Source organism: Panonychus citri, unplaced genomic scaffold (assembly GCF_014898815.1).
Source record: "Panonychus citri isolate SS breed McGregor unplaced genomic scaffold, ASM1489881v1 Contig00009, whole genome shotgun sequence".
NCBI lineage: Eukaryota > Metazoa > Arthropoda > Arachnida > Trombidiformes > Tetranychidae > Panonychus > Panonychus citri.
Genome location: NW_026515414.1, coordinates 4,178 through 24,000, shown reverse-complemented (window position 1 = coordinate 24,000; position 19,823 = coordinate 4,178). Strand labels below are relative to the sequence as shown.

General features: G+C 31.3%; 2 protein-coding genes across 2 annotated transcripts; both read right to left on the bottom strand.

The window, feature by feature from the left end:
• Window positions 1-6,067: 6,067 nt before the first annotated feature.
• LOC128389612 (baculoviral IAP repeat-containing protein 7-like) lies at window positions 6,068-6,634 on the bottom strand. Its single transcript, XM_053349229.1, has one exon. The coding sequence runs from the start codon at window positions 6,632-6,634 to the stop codon at window positions 6,068-6,070; it is 567 nt and encodes a 188-aa protein (XP_053205204.1).
• Window positions 6,635-9,235: 2,601 nt separating this feature from the next.
• LOC128389582 (putative uncharacterized protein DDB_G0282133) lies at window positions 9,236-12,524 on the bottom strand. The gene has a single exon (XM_053349196.1). The coding sequence runs from the start codon at window positions 11,675-11,677 to the stop codon at window positions 9,410-9,412; it is 2,268 nt and encodes a 755-aa protein (XP_053205171.1). The 5' UTR covers window positions 11,678-12,524; the 3' UTR covers window positions 9,236-9,409.
• Window positions 12,525-19,823: the final 7,299 nt, after the last annotated feature.

Below are 19,823 nucleotides of genomic sequence, written 5' to 3'. Positions count from 1 at the left end.
GATTGATAAATCTCCTTGAATATGTTTTGATTATAAGAAAAGAATTATTTTACAGTTTCTTTCAAGAAAAGTTATAGCATCAGGTGGTGCAGTTCCGAATGAGTCAAAATATTCACCATGTCCATATTCTGATACAAACAGAGCAGTCCAATGAGAGCCTGGTTTCCAACTAGGATCTAGATTTATTACTATACCAAACGGCTTTTCAAAAAGTTCAAATGGTAATTTATCAATTGCGAAAACACCTTTGAACTCTGAGAATCTCTTGAGATGGTATCAATATCAATTGTTGATAAAGCCATCAATAATCTGTTGTTATAGCTCTATTTGAATTTATTTGAATAACACTATCATATATTCCAAATACAATCATGTAATCCCTCAGTCAGAGCTTCAGTAAATTGTATATCAATTCGAGCACTTCCCTTTTAATCATTGAGAGCTCCAGAGTCTGTTGCCAATGTACCATCATCTGTGAATCAAACACAAACAATGGGTACTTGTCAGCATAATCAGAGTACTTGATATTAATTTTAGCACTCAAACTCTTGATTCATAGCTCTGAACATGTTGTAATACTCTCTCATATAAATCTTGTTTTTGAAATCAGGTTTGAATGCTGAACTTGGAATCTTGACACCATTAACAACCAATGACATTTCCTTCATGTCTTTATGTTTAAATGAAAATGCATTGGTCGTAATGTCACCATTAAATGCCTTATCAGTTACAAATCCAATTATTACTTTTCGTGGTAACTGTCCATTGTAAACATTATCGATACTACTGGCAGCAAATCCGTTCACAAGGTGATAAGATTTAACTTCATTTCGTTGAAAGTAATACTTGGCCATTGATTTAGCTAGATTTTGTTCAATAGTCATCTGAACAGGCATGAATAACTTTACTCGCCTAATGAATAATGACATTTGTTCAAACTTTAATGAAATTGATCCGACTTTGAACATGTTAAGCCAAAAGTGCAGGTGCCAGTTTGAACCGTAAAACAATAGGTACTCCATCAATCAAAACTTTTCTTGTTGAAACATTGGTGCATGAATTGGTAGAATGAAGTCAAATGAATCTTTAATTCGATTGATTCTTTTATCATCATCATCAATCAATTGACAAGCATCAACAGGTGATTTATACTTGAAAAACAAATCTTCGATAAATGATTGATAATGAAACAAACTATTACCTGTCGTTACATTCACATTTCCGAGATAAACATCAAGTTCTTCGAATAATGATACAGCATAGTTATTCACGGGTGTAATTGTATCTGTAGCTAGTATTGGATCTTTGTACTCAATTTTGATTTTTCCATGTAAGTAAGAAGCTGATAGATCCGTATAATGTTCAGAAGAAGGTACAACAAATTCAAAAACTTTCGCTTCATCAAGGGATCCTACAGGTCGATATTCAACATCATACATTGATTCAACAACAGTTTGTGTAGGTGGTAATTTGAATAAATCAAGCTCAGCAATAGTGGCTGGTGATGATTCATTGTGAATAAATTCCATTATTTCTTGTTGAAAATGTCACGAGATGTTCTCTTTGATTTTCTCTTTGTCTTGTTGACTGGTCTCTTTTTACCTGTTGTTTTCTTTTTAATTGTTTTCCTTTTATATAACCTTTTTCTTCCTTTACCTTTTTGGATACTCTCAACCTTCTGTTGAAGTTTCGTTAGACCCTTTGATGCTAGATTAGTTACCCCAGTCTTGAGTGCTTGTTGAATTTTTGGGTCTTGAGCGACTTTTTTACCAAGTTGTACTCCCTTATCTAAAGCTTCCTGTCCAAGATATTTAATTAGTGGCATAGCAAGTCTTGATATAAAACTACCGAATCCGTACCCTCGTTGGTAACGTGGTGCTCTAACAACTCTAATATCACCAAATCCAGAACCAGTTTGACTTGAGTAATAATGACTAAAGTCACTATCTTTAATAAGCTTTTCGATGCATATCGATGATAGTTTAGACGATGTTGGTCTTTATACAACTTTTTTACGAAAGTCTAAACTTAGAAACATTCTTCCTTTACCCTCAAAGGCTACCTGATCTCCACTATCATGTGTTGCCAATACACTTATGCTTTCAATATGGTTTTTTCGAATAGGGTAATATATCCTTTGATTAAAAGTACAATACCCAATGTCCTTAAAAATCCCACTTGTTAATGGGACAGCTCGAAGTACAGGAGCTTGTGTGCCACCGATCATATGATCACGTATGATATCAGTGTATAAATACATTAAAAATTTTATCGTTTGCAGCGTCCAAATTGAATTTTAGAGACGGAGGAAGCAACCTTATTTGCGGACCACCAATCATCTTCAAGTTTATCAATCCCCAAGACCTTTTTACTTTTATGTCAAATATTGGTACATAAATGCAACCGTGTAAATTATTCTCAAGAAGGTCTTTCATTTTCTGAAGATAATATTTAAAGGTCTCTGGTACTCGCCTGCGTTGTTGAAAATGAACATTTTACTTTGGGAAAGTCAAGTCCATAGTTTACTGAGATTCCCATAGAATCCACACCAAAGTAGTGTACACCGATCTGTAGTTTATCAGTTCCGATTCTCAACGGATAGTCAGCAGGTGTAGTCTCTTTTATGTACTCGTTTGGTAACTCTTTCATCGCTTCATCAAAACTTTGTTGTAAACTCTTTAAAATTTTTTCAGGAGAATCGTTCAAAAAAAATGGTACTGTTTTTGTACTCGACACATAAACCCAATCATTAGTCATAGCAAAAATTTTTTCATTTGTAAAAGAGTAAAAACGCTTAATTTTTAATCTATATTTAATCTCAGCTTCCCCAGCAAATTTAAGTGGAAAATATACTTCTGTTAAAGCTGCTTCCCAATCCCCATTCAACTCCAGAGGAGGATCAATTCGATTTTGAAAAGCTGAAATTGTGTTTTCAGGGTAAAAATTCATTGATCCATTTGAAACGAGATCAATTGTGAATGAGTCTCTATCCATCTTTATTCGTCTTGCTTTCGTCCCAGATCCAGGTATCAAACTTTTTTGGCCATCCTTCCCATCGTATCAAGTGCTTATATAATCTTTTCCTTCGATCATAAACACGATCAAGTACTTTTGCCACTCTATACTCTGAATTAGGGTCATATTTAACCTTTTGGACTTCTTCTGGATAGAAAATTGATGTAATTTTTTCATCCATCAAGTCTTTCAGCTTGTAAACAGTATGACCAGGTGTCTCTTTAACTCTTGCAACTTTGAACACCTCATCAGTCCATTGTTGACTAGCACCCTTTTCACCAGTCATTGGGTTGAGAGGAATTTTCACATGATCATCTACTTTAATTGTTCTCTGCTTTTTAGGTCTTGATTTTATTGATCTTTGAATTGTTTGAACTATTTCCTGTTGGTTGTCCTTGGTCACCAAATTTGGGCTTGTTTTAATTGTTCTATGGAATGAATTGTTGTAATTATCAACAATCTTTTGTAAATCATCAATATATCTATTTGATTTATTGTGGTACATATACCTGTATATTTTTGCTCTTAAAGTTCTTATAAATCTTTCAGCTAATGCACATTTTACCGAATTGTCTGTTGTTGTGAAATAATGAACTCCAACACTTGAACAAAAGTCTTGGAATCTTTTGTTTTTAAACTCTTTACCTTGATCAGTTTGTAACTTTTCTGGTTTTCTTCCATTGTCAAATAGTTTCCTAAAAGTACCTGTAATTGTTGATGATGATTTGTCTTTAACAGACTCAACCCAGGCAAATCTACTCAATACGTCAATTACTACCAGTAGATAGCGGTTATTATTATTATCTTTAGCCCAATATGACATATCCATCACTTGCCATTGTTCATCCAGCCTATCAACTAATACAGGTAAACGTGAAAGTTCTTTTTCTTGATCGAAAATTTGTATATGTCTCTTGACCTTGTAACCAATCTTTGACAAAATTTATGTCAATGCTCGGATCAACTCTCCTGGCAACAAATAGTCGATTAACACCACCAAAACTTCCATTGTTAATGTCATAATAAATATTCTTCAGAATTTCTTCACGCTCCCATTTTATAATTGGGAGTGTTTATTTTTCTTTTCAGTGGTCTCTTTTCAAACTCCTTAACGGCTTTATTGAACGTCTTTTATATTCATCTAAAAGTGGGTTCGATCGGTTTGTCAACAACTTCTTGAACTTCTTTTATATTGTTTTTAGTAATTGATATTCTTTTCTGGAATTAACACCATCTTTGATATTGTGTTCATTACATGTACTTGATAATCAACTTTTCACCAAAGTATGATAGAGCAGGTAACAGTAGTGCTGGTGAAAGCTCCACCTGTTTGATACACAATTTCTTTACGTTTCTTTAAAGGAACCCTGACTTTCTTGATAAGAGTCTTATCTGAGCCTAAACTTGCCAATTTTCCTTTGTTGTATTTGATTGATAGGTATATTTCCGTTTAGTGTGTTTTTACTTATATCTGAAATTGCATAGAATATACAAGACTTTGATTTTCTTAATAACTTATTTCTTTCAGTTTTTGATTTTTCATTAGCAAGTCTTTTTAATGTCGGTAGACACTTGATGACTCCTTCAACTGTCATGTTGAATAACGTTAAAACAACAATTTCTTTTATATAAATTATAGTGGATAAACATACATTGGGTCATCATTTTCATTGAAATTGTTGGCTAATAATCGAAGCTTTTCAGGTGTATCAGGTTTCAAATCAAAGAACAGATATGAATAAGGTTCGATGTAGCATCTTCGAAGATCTGTTGAAGTTTTTAATCCTTGATGGAAACATTTGACGCGCAATATTTGAAATCATTGATTTGTCTCTCGGATTTTGAAACACACTACATACTGACTATTTAAACTAATATTTCATCTCTTTACCTTTAACAAAAAAGTTTTGAGTTATAAAAATTACTGATATATTACGATGATGTGAACCACGTGTAAAAAGATTACTTATAAAACTCTGATTAGCTGCTTCAAACATTAAATCATCTATTATTATCCATTCAGGGTCAGCTCCTCCGGCTTGGTTAATCATATCCTCTTGGAGCCCTTCTACAAAAGTAACATTACTCATTGAACTAAATTCTTTTTGATATTCTCCATAAAAGTAGGTTATTTTAACTGGAGGGGGGTCACAAATTTTCTCTGCTAGGTTTATCATATTTCGCACAAAGTATGTCTTACCAGAGCCTGTAGGCCCAGATACATTGTGAATGGATGCTTCAAATGAACAGAATACATTTTGTGTTTAATTAATTTCTTTATTCATTTAATAAATAAATTCAATTGATGATGACTGATACATTGGGAGAAGATTTTCTATCTTCAGCTTTATAATTTCTGTAACGAGGGTCGGTAATAGATAACCAAGTGATGATCAAAAGTGCTGTCCAAAGTGGTAAGTTTCCGTCTTGAATACTATATTGGATAGCAGTTACCACCATTGATAATAGAACCAATATTTGTACCGAGAACCTTCTTGCCAAATCCTATATTCTTCCGCTTTGTCCATGATTAACTTTTACTAAGAAAAAATTATCCTTTATATAATTGTTCAAACAGAATGAAGTATTTTCTATATCGATAATGTCACGAATACCAGTAACAGTAACTCGTCGGTTCTTTTGAAGATGATAAAATTTTGTGTTATCGACTTTAACATGTACACCAGAAATAGTTCAGGCTCATATGAATAATAAGGAAATTTATTGAGATGATAATATTTGAAATTAAATTTAATCTCAGATGTGCGACAATATTTACTACCTTAGCTTCTTTTATATAAATTATCTGGATAAAGATCACAAAACTTGTCAATTAGCTCATATGCAGCATGATTTTTACTCCTGTAACATTGATCTTACCAGAATTGAATATTAATAAACAACCACCATCAAGCTTCAGTATTCCTCCTGAAAAACGTTTGGGATAATCAACAGATGGACAACATGCTTTCACGATTTGTCGATCCAACTTATTATTCAATTTAAATGATATTACAATATTGTTGATAACAATTTCTTCACAAAGCACCATTTAATCAACTAGTGATAAACGTAGTATTTTTCGAATACTAGTTTTACAAATTGGACACGAATCAAGATCAATTGCACAGTCCGTACAAGACACTGTATGTTCACAAGGATGGAAAATACAACCAATTTCCTTTTCTCTACAGATTTTACACTTGTATCTGCCGATATCCACTCTCGGTAGTTCTGGTTTTGGTATTTGTGGTTTAGTTTCTAAAACACAACGTAAAGGAAAATCGCAACCACATTTTACATACATAAAATAGCAGTTTTTGCTATGTATACCATGTTCAACGAATGGATCATCATCTGTCTGCCAATTGAAAAGTACACTGTCACAATGGAAGCAAACTACTTTATCTTCGTTACCTTCGTAGAAAAATCCAGCGTCTGTTAACTTTCCGATGTCTATATCCGGCCTTGGCCAATTAACAAATGATTCAAGACGAGTTATAGGGTTTCTGTACTCTGGATGACGTGGTCTTGAACCACCAATACCATTATAATTGTAATGATATCTGTATGGGTATATTCTTGCTATTTGATCATACTCGTCAAACGATTCAACCATGATTAAAAGAAAATTGAAATCGTCAGCTCTATTTATACCTGAGAAAATATGTCGGCTATAAATAGACTGTCTCGTTACAAAGTGACTCATTTGTGTATCCAAAGAAAGAAAAAGTAAGAGAAAAGTGGTTCATACTGTGTATAAAGAAAGAAAAAAAGAAAGAGAAAGAAAAGAAAGAAAACAGAAAAAGTGTGCTCAACTGTGTATTTTAACTACTACTCCACTATTACAGTTGAGTGTTTTTGGCCAAATCGTTTCATTCAAATCTTTTATTTGTTATAAACTGAAGGTGATTCCTGATGGAGAATTCATGTTATCATAGATCATCGTCAATCTGCAATATAATTGTTAATTAGCCAGCAATCAGAAGATGTTTATCCTTAATTTCATTGATGAATTTTATTCCATTTTCAGTGAACAAACAATTTTATTTGAAAGTTTATCTTGAACCATTCAGTTGATGTTCTTGTGCCTTCGTTGGTGGATGTTGATTTTGCTCTTGATAACAATTCAAATTGCGATAATCATTGGAACCTGTTTATTAGTAGCAAATTTAAGTTATCGATTGATTGATGATATAATAAACATCACAACTTATCTCATGATATGAAGGCCACGAGACAGAGACGATGATGTTATCTTTGTAGCAATTGGATATAGACTTAATTATAAAACGATAATTATTGTTACAATTAAATCTAATTGTTCCTCTAAACTAAACACCTCAATCGCCATTACTAATTTCCAACTTTACTCAATAATTAGAGTTAAAACTATAATTAAATAAGAGCAATTAATTTCTAATAATACTTGAATTTTTTAATTATTTCCAAATTTTGGCAGCTATCAACTCTTCGTACACTTAATTACAGTTAATTATTCTGCTCTTGTTTTTAATTCTCCCAATAATTAGTGATCAGTATTGGTAATAATCTCATGGAAAAAACAATCAACAGGCTGTTTTGATTCATTGTGATTTCTTTTCAATCTTAACATTAATACAATGAACAATTAACATCCGACTTCATTATCCATGAATAAAGGGTTACAAATCCATTCAATTTTGAATCTTCTATCCAATGGTTGGTGAAAAAAGTGTCGATTAAACTTGTTGTTTCAAATTTTTCATTAAAAATTGTCAATTCAATGAGTTTATAAACTGTTTCTATCTGATGAGGCATGATAAAGACTTCACAGGTTTCGTTTGAATGAACATTAAAAGTAATTGTGACCATAATCATCTCAACCAAAGACTATTCATCTGCAACCATTGAAATGATTACGTGATTTCAAGTATCACTTTTTTTCTGGCAAACCGAAACCGAAAACTTTGATTCATGATAATTGCACAATATTTTCAATTTGATAAGATAAATTGTTTACAATTGATTCACTTTTTGAATGAGTGTTGACACAATGGATACATAGAAAAATAAGATTTAACTTTCAAGCGATTTAATATCAGGATCTCTTTTAATCTTATTTCCGGTTACCGAAAATCCATCAATACACTTAACCTTTGATCGTCCGAATCATTAACTCAAATATACTAATAAATATCAAACGATCAATAGTTTCATGGGCATTTTCAGGGGGAATGAGTAATAAAACTATTTTATCAGCTACTGAACCGAGAACTTCCATCTTTCTATTAAATAACTCACCAAAGATTGAGAATTTCCTTTTTCTAATTATATATAAGCGCAAGTTAATCAAGTTCATGATTCGAATCCAATCGAGATTGTCAAGGGTTAAGGTCATCTTTCTGACCTCAGTGGATCCAAAGGCGATCTCTTCAAGTTATTATTATAACCAAAACGATATTAAAGATACAACAATGGGAAGGAAAAATTAGAATAAAACAATAAAGAGATCAATCATTCTATTAATCAAGTTTAGCTTCCTAATCAGTAACTAACATTGGGCTAATCTTAATTAGGTCAATTAGTGTATTATTTAATCAGCTAATCATTAGATTAAGTTCTGTCCACAACCAATCAATCAAATTTTGTTTCTACTTTTCTATTTCTCATTTTAATGGCGTAAACAAATTAGGGTTGATATTGGATGAAATTAATACAATTGAAGGATTGGTCAGTCTTGTTGATTAAATTGATTAAAAAATAAAGGAAGATAATCAAAGAAGGAAATTGACTTTATACTCATTCACAATTAACTAACAGTTTTTTCATCAATGAAAGTTGATCTTTTCTCTATCCATCAATTTAATCTGAACTTTAAATGAATTTGCACAAAAATGACTAAATGTTTGTTAGTAATTAGATCATGAATTTGATTATGAGTTTATCAAATAATCATTTTCATTGTTGTTGATTAGTGCTGAACAAATTACATGAATAACTGTAATCAAATATCTGATTGTGTCAGTCATTGTTTTTCAAGTTACTTGACCGAAATGGTCAAGCAAATTTAATTGCTACAAATTTTAATCTAATACTTTCTATCCGTAATCCGTAATACAATTAATAACATAATGAAACATTAATTTGATTGTAAACGAGTTAATTATATCAAATGGATTCTCATGAAATTAACCTGCAAGGTTCAACCATCATAGGAAATAAGTTTGAGTCCAATGAAAACAAAAACAAAAAAGTTTATTGAGATTAAATTAATCTGGTCAGGTGAATATGATTGAACAATTAAGCCAAAAATTGATAATATAAGTGAATGTAAATAACGAAGGATATTATTAAATAAAATTAAAGGATAACAGTTTAAGTTAATTGGATAGTTTGATCACAATTAAGGATATTAAGGATATCCTTGTGATGATCTTAATTTATTATTCTGAATTATGGTTCTCAGCTGATTCTTTAGGGTGAATCTTGTATTATAGTCGTTAATCAGCTCTCTAACATCTCTCTTATTCAATCCATCTTCATCTTCTGATTGTGGGTCACAATGAATTCCATCATCATCGTCTTCATCAAGATCTTCCTCTTCTGAGCTTGTCAAGTCTTCCATCGGAGTCCAACATTGTTGACGATTCGATGATAATGGTGGACACTTATTTACATTGTTATCGTCGCTATTGAACAGATCATCAACTATGATTATTGGCTCTTCGTTGAAGGGTAAACGACGAGGTGGTGGAAGATAAGGTTTAAGAACAACCTTAATCTCTTCTTCATCATCTTCATCTGAATAATTGGCGCTGTCACTGATCGATGAGTGATTAAGGTGTTTCAAAGAGTCCAATCGAGTGATACTTTCCTCTTTTCTATTTGAAGAGAGATTTGAACAATCACCAGAGATGAATGGAAGAGTAGGAGGAGGAGGAGGTGGAACTGAGGGAGATGATGACAACGAAATTGGTGTGGTTTCTCTTGGATAGTTTCCTAAGATCCATTGGGATCGATGATTTGCTGATGATTGTCTTTGATTATGGTTGGATGATCGTTGATAATCTGGTGAGGAAGGAGATGAACAATTAAGTAATCGGTCTGGACCAATTAATCCGTCAAGATGATAAGAATGGTGATTGGACTGAATATTGTGGTTGATTGGACCATTTAGATTCTGGTGAGCACGAGTTTTATTTGACATCATATTTGATATTCCAAGTTTAGGTGACATTTGACCTTCTTGATTGTATTTGTTTCTGTCAAACTCATAATTGTTAATCTTTGATGGATAAAGATCAAGTGCTTTCTTATTACTGATCCCGTTCGGTCCATTGTAGCCTCTCGAGTCTTGGTTTAGTCCAGCATTTGGAGTTGTCCGTTTTAAGATGAAATTGTCATCAAACACCGGCGGTAATTGGGTTGGCTTAGTATTTTTAATTAGCTGTTCGTTTGAACCAGAAATTAATCGATTATTTTTATCGTTCATTTTATCTCTTTTGAACATTTTGCTTACTCCTCGTCGACCATTTTCATTTGCATCACTTGCTCCTTGATCTTTATCGCTCATCCCATTGGGAGAATCATTGACAGATGATCTCAAAGCCAATTCTTTAGCAATGAAATCGTTTATTTCATTGAGTGAAGGTTCGTTTGATTCTGGATAAATGTGACAGTTCATTTCGTCGTAGTTGGTGTATCGATCGTCTCTTTTTCCATGATTCGAGTCGAAATTGGGTGAAGGTGATCCCTTTAATCTGGGTAACAGAACAAAATTGTCTTTATGTGTTGACGAATTATTCAATTCTGGACAATTCTTGGCACTCGAACTACGACCAATAGGAAAATATGATTTATCACTTAACCGACGGATTAAACCTAATTTAGATTTATTCGAATCAGCTGATGGCGTTGACTTTTCTTTGGCTTGTAAACTCCTTTTACTATCTCGATTATTTGAATCTGAATAAATGAACATCATGGATGAAGATGACATTTTAAGATCACCATTAGACCGAATTGGATTGTATTCATTATTATTGTTCCCATTTGGTGCATCATTTGTCATTCGATTAACTGGAACTGGTGGTGCTGGTGCTTTATACTTCGCACGCTGGATCCTCGCTGCCACTCCGTTACCTAAACCCTTTCTTAATCCTTCAATCGATCTCTCGGTGCTTTTATCGGATGTTGACTTATCTTCTTGGGCAGTTGTATCATCAATATCTCCGTCGCCCAGTAGATCAGCTTCACTTTTACACCTTCTTTCACGTAATATTGCATTTAACTCAGGATTAAGTATATCATCGGGTGGAGTTAATAATAACTCTTTGCCTGAATTATGATGACGATGGTGATCGATACCTCGAATGGTCCCTTTCTGAATAAGGTTAACCCCATTTTCAGTGGGTCGGAGGATTTGATGAAACGAATGTGATCTTGGCAGAGGAGGAAGAATAGCTTTACCGGATATCTTATTAGCTAATTTATCTTGATTAGAGTGATGTGAATGTGGAGAAAGGTGATGAGGGTGAGGGTGAAGAGAAGGTGAGTGATAATAACGGGAAAGTACATCAGGATCTGTCAAAGTGTATCGCTCATCACCTCGAACACCAAGAACAGAATGAGGTCGATTATTGTATTGTCCTGATGTGTTTTTGCCATTGTTGTTTCCCATTTTCAACAATTAACTAATTGATGGACCAGATTTTAACAATTAACACTTAACTCAGAACAGGATTTACCGTTTCATTTACGATCTTCAATAACCTGCTTTTCGTATGATGTTAAACTTGTTGAAGATTTTGGTGAGTTTTTCTCAGAAACTGTTCCGTTATCAACAATATTAATATAACACAATTTTCCAAACACAATTGGTCACATTGCCTTGTCCATTTTATGGCTTTTAATTAATTCAATTCCTTTTTGGTCAATTTGATAAACAGAGCGAGTTGAGAGTAGAGAAGATGCTTAACTTTAGAAACATAAACTTATATTTTGTAGGGAAAAAGTTGTTGAATTTTGTTGTAATTTGTCTGAAAAGACTCAATGAATTTGTGTATTTCTCATGAACACATGATGATGCTGGTTACAGAGTAGAAATAATAATTCAAACAATAAGCATAACGGAGCAAAAGTATGGAGGTCACTATTACTTGTGAAACAAGATCAACATTCATTTGGTTGAGAATCAAACGAAATGATGAAGTTTGGTGAGCGGGAGAGAGAAGGAGGAGAGGGAGGGGATGCTGGTGATGAAGAAAATGGGAGAGAAAGAAAAGAAAGAACAAACATTAGAAGGTTATCGTACTCATGACCAATACTATTAGACGAGAATTTGTCTTCTCTTTCTTTCTGGAAACTCAATGCAACTTTTTCCACCTCATGATGATCTTTAGATGGAAAAAGTAACCAGAATCAGAATTAATCTTAAGATATTGTAAAAAAAAAGGTAACAGGGTTGAGAATAAAGTAAAAGAGTAAAATGTATAAAAAAACTGTTTCTTGTGGAGAAAAGAAGGAAGATGAAGATGAAGATGAAGAAAATGATGATGATGATGATGGAAAAGTAAGAGAAAAGATTGTGTCTTAAAAACCAGTTTGTTGATGGACAGACTGGTTTCTTAATGTTCGTTATCCATTGGTGTGATTCTGATTCTTTGAAATGTTATCATTGCTTTGGTAAGAAAAGATTATAATAAAAAGATGATGAGAGAGGAGGAAGAGAGAGAGAAGGGAAAATGATGATAAAGGAGGAGATGGAAAGGATAAAATAGAAACAAAAGAGAAAATAATTATTATTATAATTCGAAATCAAAGTAATGGTCAGTAATAATTTCTAGCATGTCCATCACTTAATCAACCTCAATTTTCACTCAATTTTCAGATTAACACGCAAAACTTTTAAATCTACTGAAAATTGTATTTCGTTAATCTTTTCATGCTTCGTTTCGACTGACCTTAAGGGGCACTGGGTCAAGGTGAACTTGAATAGAGACTCAACAAAGGGGCAGTTTAGGGTATTGAAAATGTTCAATTTTCTTGCTTTTATTGATCATCATTTTGACAGGTAAATAACATATCTCACAATCAGATTAAATGAAGATGTTGTGTCTTTTTCCATGATGATGATGATGATGATGACAGATGAAAATCATGTGACTCGGTGGATAAAATAATGACCATGAGAAAGACAATAATCCGTCTTGATTTGAGACAGTGTTCAGAATATTTAAACTTGGCATTGATTCTTGGATTTGAGTCAAATAGATTCGGTTTCAATTGTTGTTGTCATTCAAGATCATATTCATTGAAGCCTGGACAATAAACCAGATCATCCTTATCCTTATCCTCATCATCAACCCAATTCAACTCATTAAGAAAAAAAAAGAAGAGCCATTTACCAGGAACAATTGAATTGAGAAAAAAAAAAAGATTCAAGAGAAACCATCAGACAGATAACAACATGATCATTTCACGAATAAACTTAAGATAATCTTATTCTTATTCTTAATCAAATATAATCTGACCCTTCCTTTGAATTACAAATAGCCACAAGATTTACCTGTAAAACTGTTCACAGTTTGATGTTTACCTGAACACAATCAACCAGCATACAAATAAACAAATAAACAAAAAAATCAAACAATAAACAGAATCAGAAAAAAAATAGAAAAATAAAAATAAAAATGAATGGATTCATTTGAGATAAAGTAAATGTTAATCATCCTTTATTACCTTTAATCATAATCATTATGATAGTAAATAATTTTAACTTTAAAATAACGGAAAAGGTGAAAATTATTTATTACAAGTCATTCATGTTTTCACTTAATAAACTTAATTATCCAAATTTTCATTATTTGGTATTTGATGTAATTATAAAGCGTCCAAACTAAAAATAAACGTTCAAACGTCCACTAAACCAACGCGATTAGAATCATGTTTCATTCACTGATTTAAAATGCTGCTCATCACCTCATAAGAAAATAACACCATGATAATCGTTTTCACTTTCGTTTCCTTGGTGTCGACAGAAACATTCATTCACTTGTTATTCATCGAGATTGTCATGAAAATACCTGAAGAAATGATCACGATAATTGATTATAAGAATAGTGTCAATTGTTATGATATTTTTTGGAAAGAAAAGTTCATCGAGCCAAGGAAACATTGAATGAATTTGATTATTCCAACATCATCATTGATATTAATAGTTTAGTTCTGATTAGTTCAAAGTGTTCTTGATTAAATTGATAGGGAAAATGTTTCATCTGTATTCACAATTGGATTGGATTAATTAAATTATTCGTTTGTACTTGAAACATATTAGTTATCATTGAAATGTGGTTAACAATTAACTCAACCATGAAGCTAATCCATTATTGTTTTATTATTATATTGATATGATTAAGAGAGAGAGAGAGAGATAATCAAGATTAGTTTGTTACTTTTTCTTAATATAATCTGAATTTTTTTTTTGATGGTTAATATGATTAGTTGACTGAACGATGATGGTGCAAATGATTATTATTATATCTTCATGACCTTTAAACAATTAGTGAATCAATCTCATGAATTGAGTTGACAGTTACAATACAAATCGAGAAAAGTGAATGAATCAATCTTAATTACGATACTAATAATACAAATGATGAATATAATTGTTATAATATTGATGATGAATTTAATTGTTAGCAGATTAGCTGAACCGTAGAGAGAGAAAATTGTCAACCCAAACCAGGGAGAAGGAAAAAGGTGTCACTCGATGATTCTGATTCTGATTCTGTGATAACGATAATGATTCTGTAGATGATCATGTAAACATCGCGGTTATGAAATCAATTGAACAGGTAAACAAATAAAAACAAAAACATTACTAAAGATCAACATGATTAGCATTTGATATTATTGAGATATTTTGAGATATAGACACAATTAAGATCAACGGATAATAATAATCAATTGAATTTCGGCAGATTATTAACATTTACAATTTTCTTTCGCTTCAGGACTAACCCAATTTATTGAGAGCAAACTGATGACGAAAACAATAATCGTAATGGTGAATATTAAGATAATAAGAGAAATCGATTGAATTTGGTCAATCAACGGTCATTGGAAACCAATTTTCTCTTATTCGATTTCTGTTGATCAAAATTATAACGAAAAATTTACATGATTATCAAAGTTTTATCGAAAAAAACTTCAATCAGTAAATCATTTCTGTTCATCTTCTCAAAGAACTGATTACCACAATTGATTTTACACGGAAGCGAAAGGACCTTAAATACGGAAACAATTGTTATTGTCAATTAATTGTGATCGTTTCTCTTTGGTTATTCAACTGTATTCATCTAATTGTCTCGTTTTATTCCCATGATAATGTAAAGGTTTTCATCGTTCATCAAATTATCTCATTATTAGATGAAATTTAAAGTACTAGTTGTATGTGTTTGCAAGATTATCATAACTGATTACAATCTTTTCTCATTAATTGTTGTCTTAACAAGTTAATAAAATCATCATTAATCAAATGGTTCGACAAAAAACTGAAAAAGTCAAAAAGATGAGAAAACTTTGAGATTTTTATATAAAATTGATGACACTTTTTATCTTCCTTAATCTTTACTAATCTTACTTAATCTTCATTCAAACTTTATCTCCAATGTCAAGGTTGACAATATCATGTTGACCTTTCTGTGTCCGTTATATTAATCCTCATCTTCAATCATCATTTGATTAACTCAATCAATCAATCAGAAAACCAACTAACGTCAATTAAATTTGTTCATCCACTTTTTCTGATTGATTAAGACTCATATTTAATAATCTTGTTACTTTTATTTTGACAAGTTATCAATTAACTTAATCATCATGATTGTTTACTGATTGTAAACAAAAATGTTCAACTTTGTTTTGGTTGCTGTTTTTCAGGCGTGATTTTTGAATATTTAATAAAATTAGCAATTGATTAAGGTTAATTGTAATTAAGATGAAGTGAAATTAATTATTCGACATGAAAATATAAATAGAGGTCAAATAGACAGATGAGATGTTGATCACTGATGAAAAGTGGGTTGCAAATGAGCCCACAACGATTACGATTATTAATAATCTAACTTCCTACAATTAAGTAAATTAGTAAACTGATTTAACTTAAAGGTGTGTTTTCTGGTAACTTGATTGAAGTTTTATGTTGATGGTTGAATCTCAAGTGATTACTTCAAATGAAACAGTTCCAGTTAAAATATTAATTAGACATCAAGTGAATCAATTTATATATAATTTAACTGGATTAATATTTAGAATGCGTTTAAAATTAAAAATAATAATTCATTTTTACTTTAACTGTTAATGAAAATTTGTACCCAATCAATATTGTGAGATAATGAGAGTAATTATCATGAAATCTGGCCACTTGATAATGGAAATCAATTGAGATAAAAAAGAGAAATTAAATTAATGAGAGTAACTGTTTGATTAACTAGTGAAACTTGATTAACACCGAAAAAGGTTCGGGCCAATTGCTATTTTGGTAATAGTTCTGACTCTTCATTGCGACCAAGTAAACATGTTATCATGTTTAATGATGTTTTCTGGTCACTTAGAAAATTGTTATAATCAAACGATCATCATGATAATTAAGATTCAGTTTTAGATTTTAGAATCAGTGAAATCAATATTAAATTAATCATCAAAGTTTCATTCTAATTCAGGTTTTCATCAATGTTTTGCTATTTTCACTATCACCTTTATGATAATAGTGTTTATTTTATTTTATTATTTTCATCATTTGATGAGCAATCAAAAGTCATGATAGTCAAATGAAGGTCACAAGGCCACCGGCGAGGTTGATAATCAATTTGATTGTCAAATAGATTAACATGAATTTCGTAAGTTTTAGTTTTTATCAGAAATTGTTGATTAAACACCTCAAGATAAATTGTATTACATTTATATTAATATAAATACTATTAAAATGAATTTCAGTTCATCAATGTTTCCATCAACTCATTAAATGATCTTTGCAATTAATATCAATTTATTTTCATTTTGTTATCAAGATTTAATTCTCTTGATTTGACACTTTTCGAAGACTCGATTCAAGTACTTATTTTTGTACATTAGTTTTGCGATGTAACGAAATCAAATCAAATCCAAACCGAAATCATGGACCAGCAATTGTTAAATTAAGGACGCAAGTACCAATCGTTATAACGAAATCTCAAAGTTGTCACTTTTAATTTGAACATTTATGCGGGAATCTAATTTTTACAGAACTTGCTCAAGATCGAATAAGAGAATTTTTATCAATTATCATGAATGAGACTCATAATAAATGGAATCGATGAAATTTACCAGCACATCGAATTGATTGATGAGTTGTAACTTCTTGAAGTGAATTATTATTGCAAATTGGATCGTTAATTGATGATTATTGCTCAATTTAAGTTACAATTATTGTGTCTCAAAAGTTGTATAATAAACTACTTGCCTTAAACTATTCTCTATGATTGATAATTACGATGATTATTTTGATTTAGTTCATGTAAGTGGCTGATTAAATTGTTACAAACAACTTCAAATGTATTAATAGTTAGTTATCATCGCTTATCCAGTGAAAACATAGATTATCCTTTGATAATATTGACAATAAGAAAATACTTTATACAAAATGATAATAATCTTCCTAAGGAATCCAAATATCTTATTGGTGAAGATCAATTTAATCAATTCAAACTTAATTTATGTAAACTCTAATGGGCCACAATCGAGTTCAATGATTAACCATGAAAGGAACACGTTGAAACACCAAGAAATTGTAATTAATTTAATGTTTGTTTTTCTGGTTCAAATGTAATCAATTTCTAAGAAAAACTTTTACCCGAAGATTGGACACTTAATTTATTGATAAAATACAATCAATTGCTGTTTAATTAAAGAGCTTGAGATTATTTATTGCAGTGTTATTTTCTCAAATAAATTATCACTTATTATAAATTATCTTGATTACTTTACATCCCATTCATTTGATTGTGTAAATCACATCAAATGACCAATCAAACTTTTCAATCACTTTAATCCTAACCTTTGCTATTGATAATCTTTTCATCTTTCTTACTTAATCATCCAACAATTTCAAATTAAAACAAATATTAACACAAGATAATAACAAGTAATATTAAGAAAGATCAAACAAGAAAATATTCATTAAAAAGTAAACTAATTAACCAATAGATGGCGAACATGTTGTTTCAGCTTCGTAATTAATTTGATGGACTATTTTGCTTTTTTAGAGTCGTAACTTGAACTTGGAAATACCCTTAATTGTAATGGAAATCTCAACATTTTGTGATTAATTAAATCGCGAAACTCTGCGGGAAAAGTTTCTGCCCAATTATTTATTCGAAACTTTTTGTTTTCTTGGTTCACTCAATTGTTGCCTCATGAATTGAATCTAAATCGTTAGATGGCAGCACAATGCGAACAGTTCACTTTCGAAAGGTTCACTTTTTCCCTGCCTGCTCGAAAGGCTATGGACTGGAATCGAGAGAATCGTGTTCACGATCTGGATTTTGGTCCAAACATCGATTTTGAAATGTTCATTCAATTCAAAATATCAAACCAGAGCTTCTGCAAATTGAAAAAAAAGTTCATTTTAACTGATCAAATGTAAAATAAAAAGTTAGCTAATTATCACAAAATAATAATTAATGAGTGAGAAAATTATAACCCAAAGATAATAAAGTTAAAATCAAAATACCGTTAGTGAAATCTTGTAAGCCCACAAGTTTCATGAGGAATTGGGTTTGTAGAGTTAACTTGAATTATGTTAACTTGTTAATTCCGATTAAGTAATTAATCTTTTTCTCCATTACCAGTTTTTCATGCGATAATTAAAGTTAAATGTTATCTCGTTAAGAGCCGTAATTTAATGAAATAGGGCAATGAGCCTCAAAACATCATCAATTGGAACGGTATTTTATCATGATGGAACCACTACAATTTCCAGAATTACTTAATTCTTTTGTTTATCTGCAATCAGATGTGGTGAAAGAGTAAAAATCTTTACAAGAAAAAAAAACAATGAAAATTGCGATAAACTGATTGTTTTTCAATGAAGCAATCAGCTAATTAATCAACCCAGATGACAAGTCTCATCAAATGTAATTAGAAAAAAAATTGAGATTAGAATTGAACTTAATAACATTGGTCACATTTCCGTTTTATGTATTGTAATTGTAGTTAATTGTTAGTAAAATAATTAAATGTTTGAATGAATCGACTTTTGAAATTGCGCAAAATTTTCAATGAGCTGATTAATCAACTTATTAATAATTTCTGATCGAGGGTGTGAACATCAAATTAATAGTTTACTTTAAATAAATCAACAGACGATTGATTAATTACGATTAAAAATACTTCCATAGTAAGTGAGATACTAATTGCATGAGGCCAAAGTAGTTTAATTATCCTTGTAAACCTTATGATATAAATCAAATCAAAGTGATTATGGTGATTGGACAAAATCTCTCGATAATTATTTTCATTTTTAAATGAAGGTTATTATTGGATAAGAGAATCGATTCTCTGTTTACCTTTAAGGCTTTTAATTGTTCCATGTGAATCGACCTTCGACTAATTAAAGTCGTTTATTCATTTCTTCAGTTTATCTCAATCTCTCTTTTCTGTCCTTTCCTGATTGCCCTTTTTGCACCTCCATTGTTACAGGTATTCCCATCACTTCATCATCTTCATCGATTTCATATCAACTGTAGGAAGAGCAAAGTAGAGTATTGGAAGTGAGCGAGGGAGAGAAG